Below are 13,320 nucleotides of genomic sequence, written 5' to 3'. Positions count from 1 at the left end.
ACAACGACGACCACCACGGAGGAACCCTGTCGCGACACGTACTATTATCTTTCACCATTTTCCAACACGAACAACTTACGCAATTGTTTTTACACAGATTATCACTCGAGTTGCGCGTCAGATTTTGCTAATGAAACAATCATTGAAGAATGCTCTAATAAAACAACGCTGGTGATGTCCATGGATTCGTTTGGAATGTACAAGCACCCTGCATGTGCCATTTGTAACCATGAGGCACCATCCGATATATCGTTTTGTTTCTTGTTTGGCATCCCTCTACCATCAATTCCCACTTACAACCGCCCCGGTTCCATCTCCCTCTCATTTCTCTTCAACCTTAACGAGAACTCGGTGTTGGATCAGGGGGAAGACGTCAATACGCAGTTGTCACCATGCAGCGCGGGTGAAATCCTGGACCCGTTCTCCAACAAGTGTCGCCCTCTTCTTTGCCCCGAAGGAACGGTACCCAAGGACGGAGAATGCCACGTGCCGGAAAAGGTCCAAATGACGTTGCCAAGTTTGACACTTGACACTGACAGAGACACCAGCACACCTGGAGTTATGCTTTTGGAACCATTGGTGAACAAAGTACCATTTGATGCAGATGATAGCATAATAGAAAGCATAACTTTAAAAAATGATTCCTTAGTTCCACCCATAAATACACCAAGTTTGTCTAACGGTGAACACGCAGTTCTTGTCCCGTTTCATCCCGTTACTCCGACAAATGCAGCTATATTGTCTGGCGAGAATGACATTCGGAATAACGGCAACACGGCAAGTAGCCACACGACTGAATCGCTACCGGAATTGGAACTCGTTCCCATGGTTTATCGTCCATGTCCCGATACGTATTCATGTACAAGAGGTAGTCTGGGTCCTGGGTCGACTCCCACATGTTTCTGTGACGAGATGTGCTCCGTGATGGAGGACTGCTGCAGTGATGTGAACACAACACGCCCACCATTGGAAGGCAGGTTTAGAGACCCTGGGGAACTGAGGGATGCCATGCAATGCCGCAAATTCTCAGAATCGGATTCCATCACATCACGCACGGGAGAGGTTATGATAATGATGCAATGCCCTCACGACTACCCGTCTAATACAATACGAGGCCTATGCGAAGGCCTTGATGATGACCCCTTCCTTGACTACCCCGTCTCCGGTCGGCTTACAGGTGTCCTCTATCGGAATAAGTATTGCAGTGAATGCTGGGGCGACTACGATACCCTCTTCTGGAAGCTACGCTTCTCGTGCTTACGAGTGCTGCCTCAACTTCCCTTCTACCATTTCGATCCCGACGGCTTGAATTCATCAACGGCGATCCCAACGACAACGACGACCACCACGGAGGAACCCTGTCGCGACACCTACTATTATCTTTCACCGTTTTTAAACTCGAACAACTTACGCAATTGTTTTTATACAGATTATCACTCGAGTTGCGCGTCAGATTTTGCTGATGAAACTATCATTGAAGAGTGCTCTAACAAAACAACGCTGGTGATGTCCATGGGTTCGTTTGGAATGTACAAGCACCCTGCATGTGCCATTTGTAACCATGAGACACCATCCGATATATCGTTTTGTTTCTTGTTTGGCATCCCTCTACCATCAATTCCCACTTACAACCGCCCCGGTTCCATCTCCCTCTCATTTCTCTTCAACCTTAACGAGAACTCGGTGTTGGATAAGGGAGGGGACGTCAATACGCAGTTGTCACCATGCAGCGCGGGTGAAGTCCTGGACCCGTTTTCCAACAAGTGTCGCCCTCTTCTTTGCCCCGAAGGAACGGTACCCAAGGATGGAGAATGCCAGGTGCCGGAAAAAAGCGAAGAGACCCAAACACCTGGAGCTCCGATTCCCAAAATACCAATAACGCCAAGTGGACCTGAGAGTAACTTTGCAGTTTTGGTGTCTTTCCGCCCCGCTGCACCAGCAAATATAGAAACGATGCCTGAAAGTGAAAATGATATTTTGAATGATGGCAATGGGGTAACCTTGATCCCAAATAGAAATGCTGGCAACAAAACAGGAAATGAATTGTTTGCTTTACAAACGTTGGAGCTTGGGAACGGGGATGTCGAACTGACGTCAACTCCGAAAATGAGTACCACGCCAAACGACTGTCCAGCTCTCCGGATAAACCAATCGGAATTCAGCATGTTTGAGAACGGCACAGCCATCCATGAGCATTCAGGGATTCGTATTGAAGAAGGTGATTACACAATAATGGACAACTTTATCATCATTTGTGTAGACGTCTTGCAGAACTTGACCAAGAACGAACAAGGGGAGACCTCACCAGCCGAGTCCCCATCGCCAGGGTTCACAGCGTCCTCGATCCTAACAATCTCCGGAATGTCCATATCCCTCGTTTCCCTGTTCATGCTTTTCTCCATCTACGTTCTATTGCCAAAGTTACGGAATGTCCCTGGTAAGACCATGATGATGTTAGCTATGAGTCTGTTTCTGGCGCAGCTGCTATTCCTAACCGGAGTCGCCCAGATCGAACACAAGACACTCTGCAAGGTCATCGCTGCTGCAATCCACTACTTCTACACGGCCTCCTTTGCTTGGATGAGCTGCATGGCTCTCGACGTGACCTTGACATTCTCCGCTCTGAACGCCTTCCAGCTGACGTCACGCAAAAACTTCAAGTTCATCTTTTACAGTGTCTTCAGCTGGTCGTATCCTGCCGTACTGATAGGTGTCTCCCTGCTGCTTGATTTCATATGGAAGAAAGAGGTACATCCCTATAATCCGGGCTACGGAGATCGGTACTGCTGGATCAGCAACACTTCTGGCCTCCTCGTTCTCTTCATCGTCCCCGTAGGAGCCCACCTTCTAGCTAACCTAATCATGTTTGTTGTGACCGTCTGCAGCCTACACCGGGCGACCAAAGCCGCGAAGAAAGTTCGCAAAGGCGACAGGGCTAATATCTGGATCAGTTTGAAGCTTGCCTTAGTCATGGGCGGGACGTGGGTGACGGCCTATGTTTGGATTATGACAGGCTCCGCTAACGTTGTCCTGGAGTATATCTACATCATCTTGAATAGTCTCCAGGGGCTGTTCATATTTATTGCCTTCGCTTGCCGTCCCTATGTCTGGAAGCTGTTGAAGGCGAGACTTTCCGGAGACGGATCAGGAAAGACCCAGGGGTCATCTGCATATAGAGTCAGTTCTACGAGTACCACGTCAGTGTCTATGAGCTAAACTTGGTGATGCCTGGACTGTATTTGTTATTGCGGCGTAAAGCATCGTACATTCTTCTGCAGTATGCATATGCGGGGAATACACTAAAACACTGAATATTTGACGACAGCGAGTGCTCGAAAATGTGGAGGGTTACACAGTCAAACGCGTCATTTCCCCCAAATTTCACTATTCATTGGTGAATTAGTGTTTGAACTATTATTAGATACAAACATGCAAGCCCAGATGTAGCAATTATATGATAATTCATATACTTGCCTCCGGCAAAACTGTATGTTCAATCGAAAAGAAGAGCAAATATATACATGTATGTGTGATGGCTCGAATCCAGAAAAGTGTTTCTACCATTTGTCACGACTCGTTTATGATGTACATGTGTATAGTATATAGTACATGTACCTCATCAAATGTACAAGATTTTTAAAACTAACAATGATGACACTCCACTATGTAATGAACAAATATGAAAATTGTTTGCCGCGCAGCTAAATTTCATAACAGTTTGGGAGTTGTTAATCTATTCTCTATCGACTCCGTCTGTCACTGACAACGAAATGTTTTTGTGTTTCTTTCGAGAAAAATCCTTATAACGACTGCATGCCACGGTTTTAAGACATCCTACAGAAATTTACTGAGAAATTAATCATGATTATTTTCTGTGACGAAACAACACTTGTTAAAATGTTCATCTTCCTCCTTTGTACTACCACCAGACTTTCTCGTAACCGACCTTGATGTTCCCAAGATGACTGATCCCGAGACGAACTTTTAAAACAATTTTTAAGAACATGGCGAACTGGAGAGATTGAACAATCTGATCTGGCTGGCACATGCATTACTATGAATGATAACTCTTCAAAATTTCTGACAAGGAAAGCTATTCCTGCAGATCGTCTTAACCTATAGGAGCGCGTGGAGGTACTGTCGTGCCCGAAGGTTTTTTGACACTTGAAACCTTTGAATAAAATCTACACTGTTTTACCAAATTAAAAATCTACCCTTTAAAATCCTGCATTTATTGATATTTGAATAAGAACAGAATTATACACTGGTCCATTCTTCGAATTTCTGTAAATCAATGTCGAATAAATTCTGTCCGTTATGATCGCGGAGCTTAGTTTGTGAAGTTTTCTGAACCCAACCCTCACTTAAAAAACAACGTGGAAAATTCACGGCGAGCTAATCAACTTGGCGGTTTGATCTGACCCAATACAAGCAAACTTTCGACATTATTAATCAAATTCGGTCATCAGTTTTGATTTATAAGCAGAGCAGGACAATGACCTGGCAAATCTTATATACCAGTGAAGGCAAGGGAGTTCACTCAACATCCTTGGTATACTCGCCGTTGGCCACAAGCATGGGTGGTGATCTAACGATTGCATCGGTCCTTCCCATAGTACTTGGAGGTCTTGGTCTCTACCTTACTTTTTGTTTGTTACACAAGAGGCGTCCTAGACCCCTGGAATTTGTCGGGACTGTCAAAGAGTTGTATCTCCACCCGGTGAAGTCATGTCGAGGCTCGGCTCTCCAGGAAGCCGAGTGTACGTGGATGGGACTCCGGGCAAATGGAGTCTATGACAGGTTAGTCATAGTCACTCATCTCTTCACAGTGTCTCACGAGGGCAGTTCGCCTGGGGTTTATATTCATTCACTTCTCACTCGGGTGTTAGAGGGGGCAACTTCACCCTGACATCACCAAATCCTGCGAATACTCGAGGCGACATCACTCTGCCACTAGAGTAGGCAAATTCACCCACAGGCAACAGCTGGCCCGAAGATAAGTGCAAAGCGAGGAAGGACTGGTGTGTTATTCCACTTAAGGTCAATGAAGTGATGTTTTAGTGTGACTATCCAAGAAAAAAAGTGTACATGTATATACAAATGTACTTGAATGGCTGTGAGGCCAAATTTAATGTACGATAGGTAAGAAAGGTACAACTTGAACGACAAGTACAACAGGTAGGCCTACAGCTTGGAGTGCTATCAGCATAGGATTAGATTGTTTAACCACTTGCCAAAGTCATGTTTACCAAGATTGTTTGCTTTTTTTCAGACACTTTTTGCTCTGCGATCCTTCAGATCGTTACCAGAAAGTTAACCTTAAAACACAATTCAAGATGGGGCTGGTCAAGAACGACATCCATGGTGACGAAATCCAACTATCATTCCCAGGAATGGAGAACCTTATATTACCGAAGGAATTAGACGCTGACTCGACCAAAAATATCATTTGCAGGTAAGCAGTGGACCATTAAACATTTTGGACTTAACCAGACTATGACCGTATAATGACTATATGAAAACTGAAATGTGCTGCAAATTTCAAAGCATTCGGGCCGATATAGTAAAACGTTTATGATCAACAATGTCCAAAGATTCAATGCATTTTCAGTTGAATTCCAAACATTGATCTTAGCCATTTTTTCTCAAAATGGCAAAAACGGATAAATCTCGTATAGTGATGAACACTCTGTAGAAAAGCAATGGAAATAACTCGTTTTGCTATTTAGCGTTACTCAACCGCATGGCTTTGGAATACGTTGCAAAGCATGGCCATTTGTTAACCTTCGCCTTCCTTCATGGAAGCATTACCTGTACATTATGTACATAACATTGTACTGTTAGTTTTATTATTTTCTGAAAATGGTAATCTGTCCCCTCCTTTTCTTCTTGCACAGGAACTGGGAGGAATATTTCGACGCGGTGGATTGCGGCGACGCGGCGGCCGAGTGGATAAACAAAGCACTGGAGACCAAGAGACCACTGCGACTGGTTAATGTCGGTCATACCTTAAAAGAACGCTTCCCCGGATCTTCAAGCGAGCATGGGGAAGTCATTGCTGGCAGTAACCAAAAGGTGTGGTACTGGCAATGTGGTGGTGTGGTTACAGAAATATACTTTCCAAATGTTTACAAATGGACTTTAAGAGCCGAAAGCGGCTCGAGAGTTGGAGACCCATGCACATGAGAGAGGTTGGGCACCCTTCCGTCCCCCAATTTCACTTCATCTCCGAGGTTGAATTAGTTTTCTCGTGAAATTTCATACTGAACTTCCAGCGGTATTGCCTCCGTAGCCTATGTCAGTACATTGAGAGTCAAGATGGTGAAATATGCGATTTAATTCAATTCACTGATGCTTTCATATTGATATGCAAGCTGTATCTTTACGACGACATTTTTAGATTTCAAATTGAACATGTGCATAAACGGATATACACCCCCGTACTTATATGTCGTTGTGGCCTGGTGGCACCCAAGGGGTTGCTAGGCGTTCAGGAACACCCCGGGTAATTCACGTTATCGACCACTGAGACATAATGCCATGGACAAGCGTAGGTTCAGAATTTGGTCCGTGAACGAGGCAATTTTTTTTCTTTAGTTGACATCTTTACGGCAGGCAACGCGATATCGTCAGAATGTCTCGTCGATCTCGTTCTTCTCTGATTAAAATCTGAAACTCTCCCAAACTAATCAACGACCCATTTCAGTTTGCTCCCCAGTTCACCATCCCAGACCAAAGCACGTTCAATCTGCTGTCGCAAGCATCATTGGACGAATTGAACAAACGTCTGGATAAGAATGTCACCATTCGCCATTTTCGGCCGAATGTTGTGGTGGAAGGATGTCCGCCGAACGATGAAGTAAGTCATTCAGTTGATAGAGTTTGAACAATATTTATTTCACAACTAAAAAAGGAAAACATTACCACACGGCATACATGGTTCGAATTTTCCGCATAACTCACGAACTACGACCATTGCGAATTGATCGTAAGAGAACCGATTATATGCCCGCATACAAAGAGTTCGTCTTCGTTAATTGTAATTAGTGAGTTTCCGCACCACTCACGAATTACGACATACAAAGACGAATGCGATGTATTCGTGCATGTAATCTGTTCGATAACCAAGAATGCGTAATTCGTAAGCGATGTGGAAACTCATTATCGCTTGAGGTCATCAGTCGTAATCGTCATTCATTAAATATGTTTTCCCATCGCCCAAGGACTGCATCCTGATATCAGGAGTTTTTACTCCTATGTCGTATACAAAATGAAATTTCGAGAGGCGGAGTATACTGAAAACAACTGGTGCCAGGATGAAGAACTACGATGTCGAATAACAAATTCTTAGTTATCGTACAGATAACATGCACGAATAGAAAGAAGTCGTCTTCGTACATGTAAGTCGTACTTTGTGACTGATGCGGAAAGTCATTCGGGGGAACCATGCCTTATTATCCATCGAATGCCTCTTTCAGGATTCCTGGGAAGAAATCTTCATCAATAAGGCCTCTCTCTTCCAATTTGCACTCGCAGAGAGGTAAGTTTGCTCCTCTTCATGACCTGAAAATTGTCACCCGCCGTCGCCTGGGCTTTGTGACAAAGTGTCAACTTTGAGTTGCTGTTCTGTTTTGACTTCTTGGTAAATGGCCTTCTGTTAGACAAGATTGACCAGTGTTACCTTTCCCTTTCCGTTTTAGGTGCTTTATTACTACAATTGACCCAGACAACCCCGAGATGGGCCATTACAAGAAGGAGCCCCTTGCTACTCTCAGGACGTAAGTCATGGCAGCAGAGTCCTCGATTATTTCCGAACGACTTGTGGCAGTAGGCTGGTAGATAGGGGAGGCAGAATGATAGAGATAGAACATTGTTTGTGCAGTATGCAGGCCATGCAGCCCACCGGTCTGACTATCACCAGTCCAATCCCCAGTGAAAGGTAATAGCTCGCCGAAGACGGAAGCATACGTATAACTCATGATAACGGACAGCAGTAACCTAAATATGGACCCTCTGTGGCAGGTATCTGACTATTTTATGATAAATTGATGTGAGAATTGACACTTCAATGCCTTATTTATTGCTTGTTTACTTGAATTTTTCAGTTACCGCAAGAGGCCGGGTTATAGTCGTGGCCCTGTATTCGGAGTGAGGTTGGGACTCCGTCATGAAGGAAGTATCCGAGTTGGAGATAAAGTCTACGCCAGGAAGAAAGTCTAACATGACTGGAGCAAGAGTCAATTTGTTGCTGTCTGAATCGAATATTATTGTAGAGAAATTAAAACAGTTGGCCACTTTAGATTTGGTGTTCAGAAGCCATATGATACTTCGAGACGACTTGCAACAACCATGGACTTTTTCCTAGCAGACCTTTCAATATCTGAAGAAATGGAAAGTCTTGATATGCTGCACTGTGAGCTGTTCGAAAGCATCACATCACCTGAAATGGAGTTCAGTGACGAATTTAACTTGAATCAAAGAAATATGAAAAATGGAATATTCATACATATTTGTGTTTTTATTACATGCATGTACAAAAATAATATTGATGTCTACGATACAGATTACTAATTTAACCGTCAACTGGATCACAAGCGGGGTTGATATTTCGGGTGAAATGCGGACTATGGGTTCATGGAACAAGATCGGACTTTCTGTGCTCTGGCTGGGGCCGCTCCCCCACTTTTCAAATTTCTGGATCCACAACTGGAGTTATATATATATATTCCACACTTTATACAAAGATGCAATACAATAAATTGCAATGCAAGAATAATACAATAAATGTAATAGAAAGTACAGTTAGTTCATTATAATGAGGCAAATGATACCTCCTATCTAAGTATACGCTCTCCACAAGGGTCATATTTGCAGGAATGGCACTCTCAGTCGAACATACGGAATGACGAGAGAGAGAGCACGCTATATTTATGACTTCCTCTTGACATATACTTGGTCTCCGACCTTGATGTTCCCAAGATGACTGATACCAAGACGTACGCCAAACACCGGTCCCGCTGGCCACTCGGGCTTTGAACGATACCTGAAATGTAATAGTGCATCAAAATATCAGGAATGCCCCATCACTTCCAGCAAACCTAGCCCATAAAAGTAGGCTTTTGTGGGGCGGGCCAGCACCGGTCTACAGCGAAGCTAGCAAACGTTCCGTAAGCCCTTTCGGTTCATCTTCATGACTTCTTGAATTGTAAGGCTCAGGGAGTTTCTACGTGAGAAAACATGTTTCTGTGTCTGCTTCCAACACGAAATAAAAATGGCCCTCGAGAGGTTCTATATTTTGTCGGACTCTCTTTATACCTTCGTAACGTCGCAAGTGGGTCTTTGGCTGCGTGGGCACTTTCGGGGCAGTCCGGGTCCACAGTTGTCATGGTGCACCTGAAAGAACAACTTAATCAATGGAAGATAGGGCGCTAAACGTGTCACCATGTTTCCCCCAACCTTTCAGCCTAAGTTCCCCCAAATTTCAATCGAGGTACATATACGAGTATATAACTTCCTCTGTTTGTATCGTTAACTGTAAACGCTGTTAGCATGCTAAACAGGAAATCACCGAAGATTAAGGACATGGTTGGGCTTCTTAATGTGGTTGCTTCCTTCTAAATGCAATGTCGCTGTTTCCCATATTGATGGCTTATTTCGTGTAATCGCAAATTCCTGTTATTTGCCAAATGATGAGTTATTTATTCAGACTGTTAACACAAATGCCAGTTGTTTGCCAAATGGACGGCCTGTTTCTTTACACTGTTAACGCAAATGCCAGTTGTTTGCCAAATGGACGGCTTGTTTCTTTACACTGTTAACGCAAATGCCAGTTGTTTGTCAAATGGATGGCGTGTTTCTTTACACTGTTAACGCAAATGCCAGTTGTTTGTCAAATGGATGGCCTGTTTCTTTACACTGTTAACGCAAATGCCAGTTGTTTGTCAAATGGATGGCCTGTTTCTTTACACTGTTAACGCAAATGCCAGTTGTTTGTCAAATGGATGGCTTGTTTCTTTACACTGTTAACGCAAATGCCAGTTGTTTGTCAAATGGATGGCGTGTTTCTTTACACTGTAAACGTACACTGTAAAGGTAAATTCTGGTTGGTTGCGGGTCATTTTTATTCACTGTAAAGGTCCAAGAACATCGCTTTATCAACGGGCAAATTATGCTACTACTTGGAAGCCACATTTACCATGATTCTGGGCAGTGTTGTCGTTTGGCTGGACATTGTCTTACCTTTCTGCAAGAGCAAATTGAAAGAACCTAGACTCATTTATGAAGATCTCCTCCCAGTCATCCTGCAAGACAATAGATTATCCAAGCTTTTAGATATTTTCAATCTTTGAGGAACTGTCAACTGACATTAAAACGGTCGAAAGTCATTGAGCATTTGCTTGACCTTCAGATTATTACGTCAAATAGATCAACAATCGCTCGTAGGGTGGATCATAGGTACAGCTATTCTGGCTGGAGCTTGAAATCTTCCAGTATTAAGAACTCCTTCAAAAGGAAGTGAATGTCCATTTAAAACCTAGCTGTCCTCCTTAAACGAAAGAGGAGGTCCCCACCCTTGAAATTGGCATTCACTTCGTTTTGAAAGGGTTCTAAATTTTCTTAAGGATTTCAAGTTGTAGCCAGATGGTGGTGTCTATGGTCAACCCTTATCTTACCTCAGTTTTAGGATTTCAAGATTTCTAGCCAGATGGTGGTGTCTATGGTCAACCCTTATCTTACCTCAGTTTTAGGATTTCAAGATTTCTAGCCAGAATCGTGGTGTCTATGGTCAACCCTTATCTTACCTCAGTTTTAGGATTTCAAGATTTCTAGCCAGAATCGTGGTGTCTATGATCAACCCTTATCTTACCTCAGTTTTAGGATTTCAAGATTTCTAGCTAGAATGGTGGTGTCTTTGGTCAACACTTATCTCACCTCAGTTTTAGGATTTCTAGTATTAACCTAAATGGTGATGCCTATAGTCAACCCGTAACTAACCTCAGCAAATGGAGCACACCCGTCAACAACAATGTTTGGCCTGAAGTTCCTAACCGATACTTTCTGCTTCAGCCTGTTATTCAAGTCATTTAGCGAAGCCTGGGAGAGTAAATTGTAAGTGCTCTGCTCTGGCAGGAGGAATTGATTGGTGTACTGAAATAGAGAACAAAGGTAAAGAGAAATAGGAAGTTTATTCACCTCCTCAAGAATCAGCCAACAGCAAGAGAAGTATTACCTGCGGCGCTCGCATTTAGTTGGTGCTTTTTGCGTTCACGTGCTGTCGTGGTATATCCAGTAGTTCATTGGCTATTCTTCAGGGGAATTTTGATCTGCCGAATTTCGGGTACACGGCTTCTCTGTTTCACATCGGTTTCGAGGACGACAGTTGCATCGCCAAGGTCTTCTACACGTAATCAGCATAAATTACATTCGTGGGGAAATTATAGGATATTTGAGAAGACTAGAATGATACGATCGGCACAATATGGCTTTTATCAAAATAATTCAGGCCTGGTCACCATATTACCTTCTGGTCATGATCAGTGCTTATCCCGCCATCTTCACTGAAGAACATGGTCGACACCCGCTCCCTCATCCCGCCAGCAGCATACACGAGCCGCAGTCCACTGGTCCCGAGGGCCTGGTTGATCCAATCTGCGGCAGCATCGCCGCAGTCCATGGTTTCGCTGATCTCGCCGTATAGCCTTCGACGCAAAAATGTGTTAAGAAAATAAGCAAATGGACGAAGCTGTACACACGCTGAGCTACATGTAACGAAATATGATTCCATGACAGGTAATTGTTGTTCGTCAACATTACAGATGATGGCATTGATGATGATGATGATGACGATGACGATATCAATGGTGAAATTGAACCACAATCTGAATCTGAACATTGTGTCTGTTTTTCGCATATCATAACATAACGGTAGTGCATTATAACCACCGTATTAACCACATCTGGTTCACGCTAGTCCGCAATTTCTAAACGGAGCAATGACAAATTCATATTGGTAATGTTATTTGATCATATTTGGTGCATGAATCCACAAACTTGTTTTCCCCAAAGTGAGCAGAAATATTAAGATGTTGTGAAATGGCTAGGACCCTCAGAAGAGGAAACCATCAAAAAAGCCTTAGCTGGCCTTGCTCTTACTTGCACATGATGGTTTTGGATGGGTCAATCTTGCACGTCTTGTGTAGGGTCAAGGGTTCCATGTTTGGTGCCGATACAAGGATCTCGTCCGAGTCGTTGATGGTGCTGGTGATATTGGCAGCCTGGTGTTTATGGCACAGGCCCACAAAGCTGTTATCATTACTGGGGTCGCATAACAGGTAATGCCTTCAAATGTAAAGGTAGAAATACATGTAGATCCGAAGTACCTGGAAAAACTAATCTGCACACTAAAATAAAACTTGCCGTGTGCGCACGCTTAGCTCAACCTTCCTGATATTTTATAAGATATTGCATTTGTCAGCCAGTTTACTTGGCTGATGTAAAATGTGTCTGTTAATCACCTTCTATCACTCCATGGTTAAATAACTGTACACAAAAAGAGCAATGGACCACACTCCTCTAAATCCCCACCCACCAAAAGAAGATTTGACCGGAGCCATATCTGATATGATTGGCTCAACCATTTCTAATGGGGGTCATATTTAGTTCTTCTCTACTGGTATCTCTCAAAACTCTGCCTCAGAAATTCCTGAATGCTACCATGCGAGGCAAAAGGTAAGAATGATACACTTACCTATCGTAGACGCCATCTGCCCTCAGTCCCAACCAAGTACACTCCGCTTCCTGGAGAGTCACGCCGCGACATGACTTCAAGGGATGGAGATACAGTTCTTTAACTGTCCCAACATATTCCAGGTGACGCGGCCGCTTCTTGTGAAGGAAATAGAAGGTGAGGAAGATCCCTAGACTTCCTAGGATCATCGGGAGAGCAGTGAAAATAGGAGCTTCCAGTCCCATCTTGGTAACGTTGGGCTATCGTTCCTAAAGTTGGTCTGGTAGTCGTTTACCATTCTGTATGCAAACCGGTCATTAACCTAGATAAAAATACATAAGGCCAGCATTTGCGCTCTAAATACATTGTCCCGGTCGTCACAGCTGGTGTATGTCGATTTAACGGAATCAACGGAAACTCTACGGAAACAATGCTAAAACTGCATAAAATCGCTTGACAATTAAAGAATGTTATCACTAACATACAATAAATACAACATTCCCAGGCTATTAGAATGTTATAAATCGCTATAGTAATGGAGAAGTCAATTGATCCCCCTTGTTTTCGTGGACTTGTTCCCCGTCCTACCGTCC

The 13,320-nt window shown here is 43.6% G+C and overlaps 2 protein-coding genes across 3 annotated transcripts in view; one reads left to right on the top strand and one right to left on the bottom strand.

Moving 5' to 3' along the window:
• LOC135485661 (mitochondrial amidoxime reducing component 2-like) overlaps nucleotides 1–8,517 on the top strand; it is a 26,519-nt gene extending 18,002 nt beyond the window's left edge. The window contains exons 2-8 of one of the 2 annotated variants that reach the window (XM_064767985.1): nucleotides 4,664–4,800; nucleotides 5,273–5,455; nucleotides 5,898–6,075; nucleotides 6,707–6,859; nucleotides 7,479–7,540; nucleotides 7,701–7,778; nucleotides 8,106–8,517. In XM_064767985.1, coding sequence (XP_064624055.1) covers nucleotides 4,769–4,800; nucleotides 5,273–5,455; nucleotides 5,898–6,075; nucleotides 6,707–6,859; nucleotides 7,479–7,540; nucleotides 7,701–7,778; nucleotides 8,106–8,220 — 801 coding nt within the window. In that variant the 5' untranslated portion in view covers nucleotides 4,664–4,768 and the 3' untranslated portion in view covers nucleotides 8,221–8,517. The remainder of the gene's footprint in view (nucleotides 1–4,663; nucleotides 4,801–5,272; nucleotides 5,456–5,897; nucleotides 6,076–6,706; nucleotides 6,860–7,478; nucleotides 7,541–7,700; nucleotides 7,779–8,105) is intronic. The other variant, XM_064767986.1, reaches the window with a different exon arrangement.
• Nucleotides 8,498–13,320, bottom strand: LOC135485660 (mitochondrial amidoxime reducing component 2-like). The gene is made up of 7 exons (XM_064767984.1): nucleotides 12,749–13,320; nucleotides 12,154–12,339; nucleotides 11,522–11,699; nucleotides 10,996–11,148; nucleotides 10,240–10,301; nucleotides 9,316–9,393; nucleotides 8,498–9,043 (listed from the first exon to the last, which is right to left on the bottom strand). The coding sequence occupies exons 1-7, from the start codon at nucleotides 12,970–12,972 to the stop codon at nucleotides 8,929–8,931; spliced, it is 996 nt and encodes a 331-aa protein (XP_064624054.1). The 5' UTR covers nucleotides 12,973–13,320; the 3' UTR covers nucleotides 8,498–8,928.

The sequence above is a fragment of the Lineus longissimus genome, chromosome 3, assembly GCF_910592395.1.
Source record: "Lineus longissimus chromosome 3, tnLinLong1.2, whole genome shotgun sequence".
In the NCBI taxonomy this organism is placed as follows: Eukaryota; Metazoa; Nemertea; class Pilidiophora; order Heteronemertea; family Lineidae; genus Lineus; species Lineus longissimus.
The sequence above is the reverse complement of the archived record's forward strand: the minus strand, read 5'-3'. Positions and strand labels throughout refer to the sequence as shown.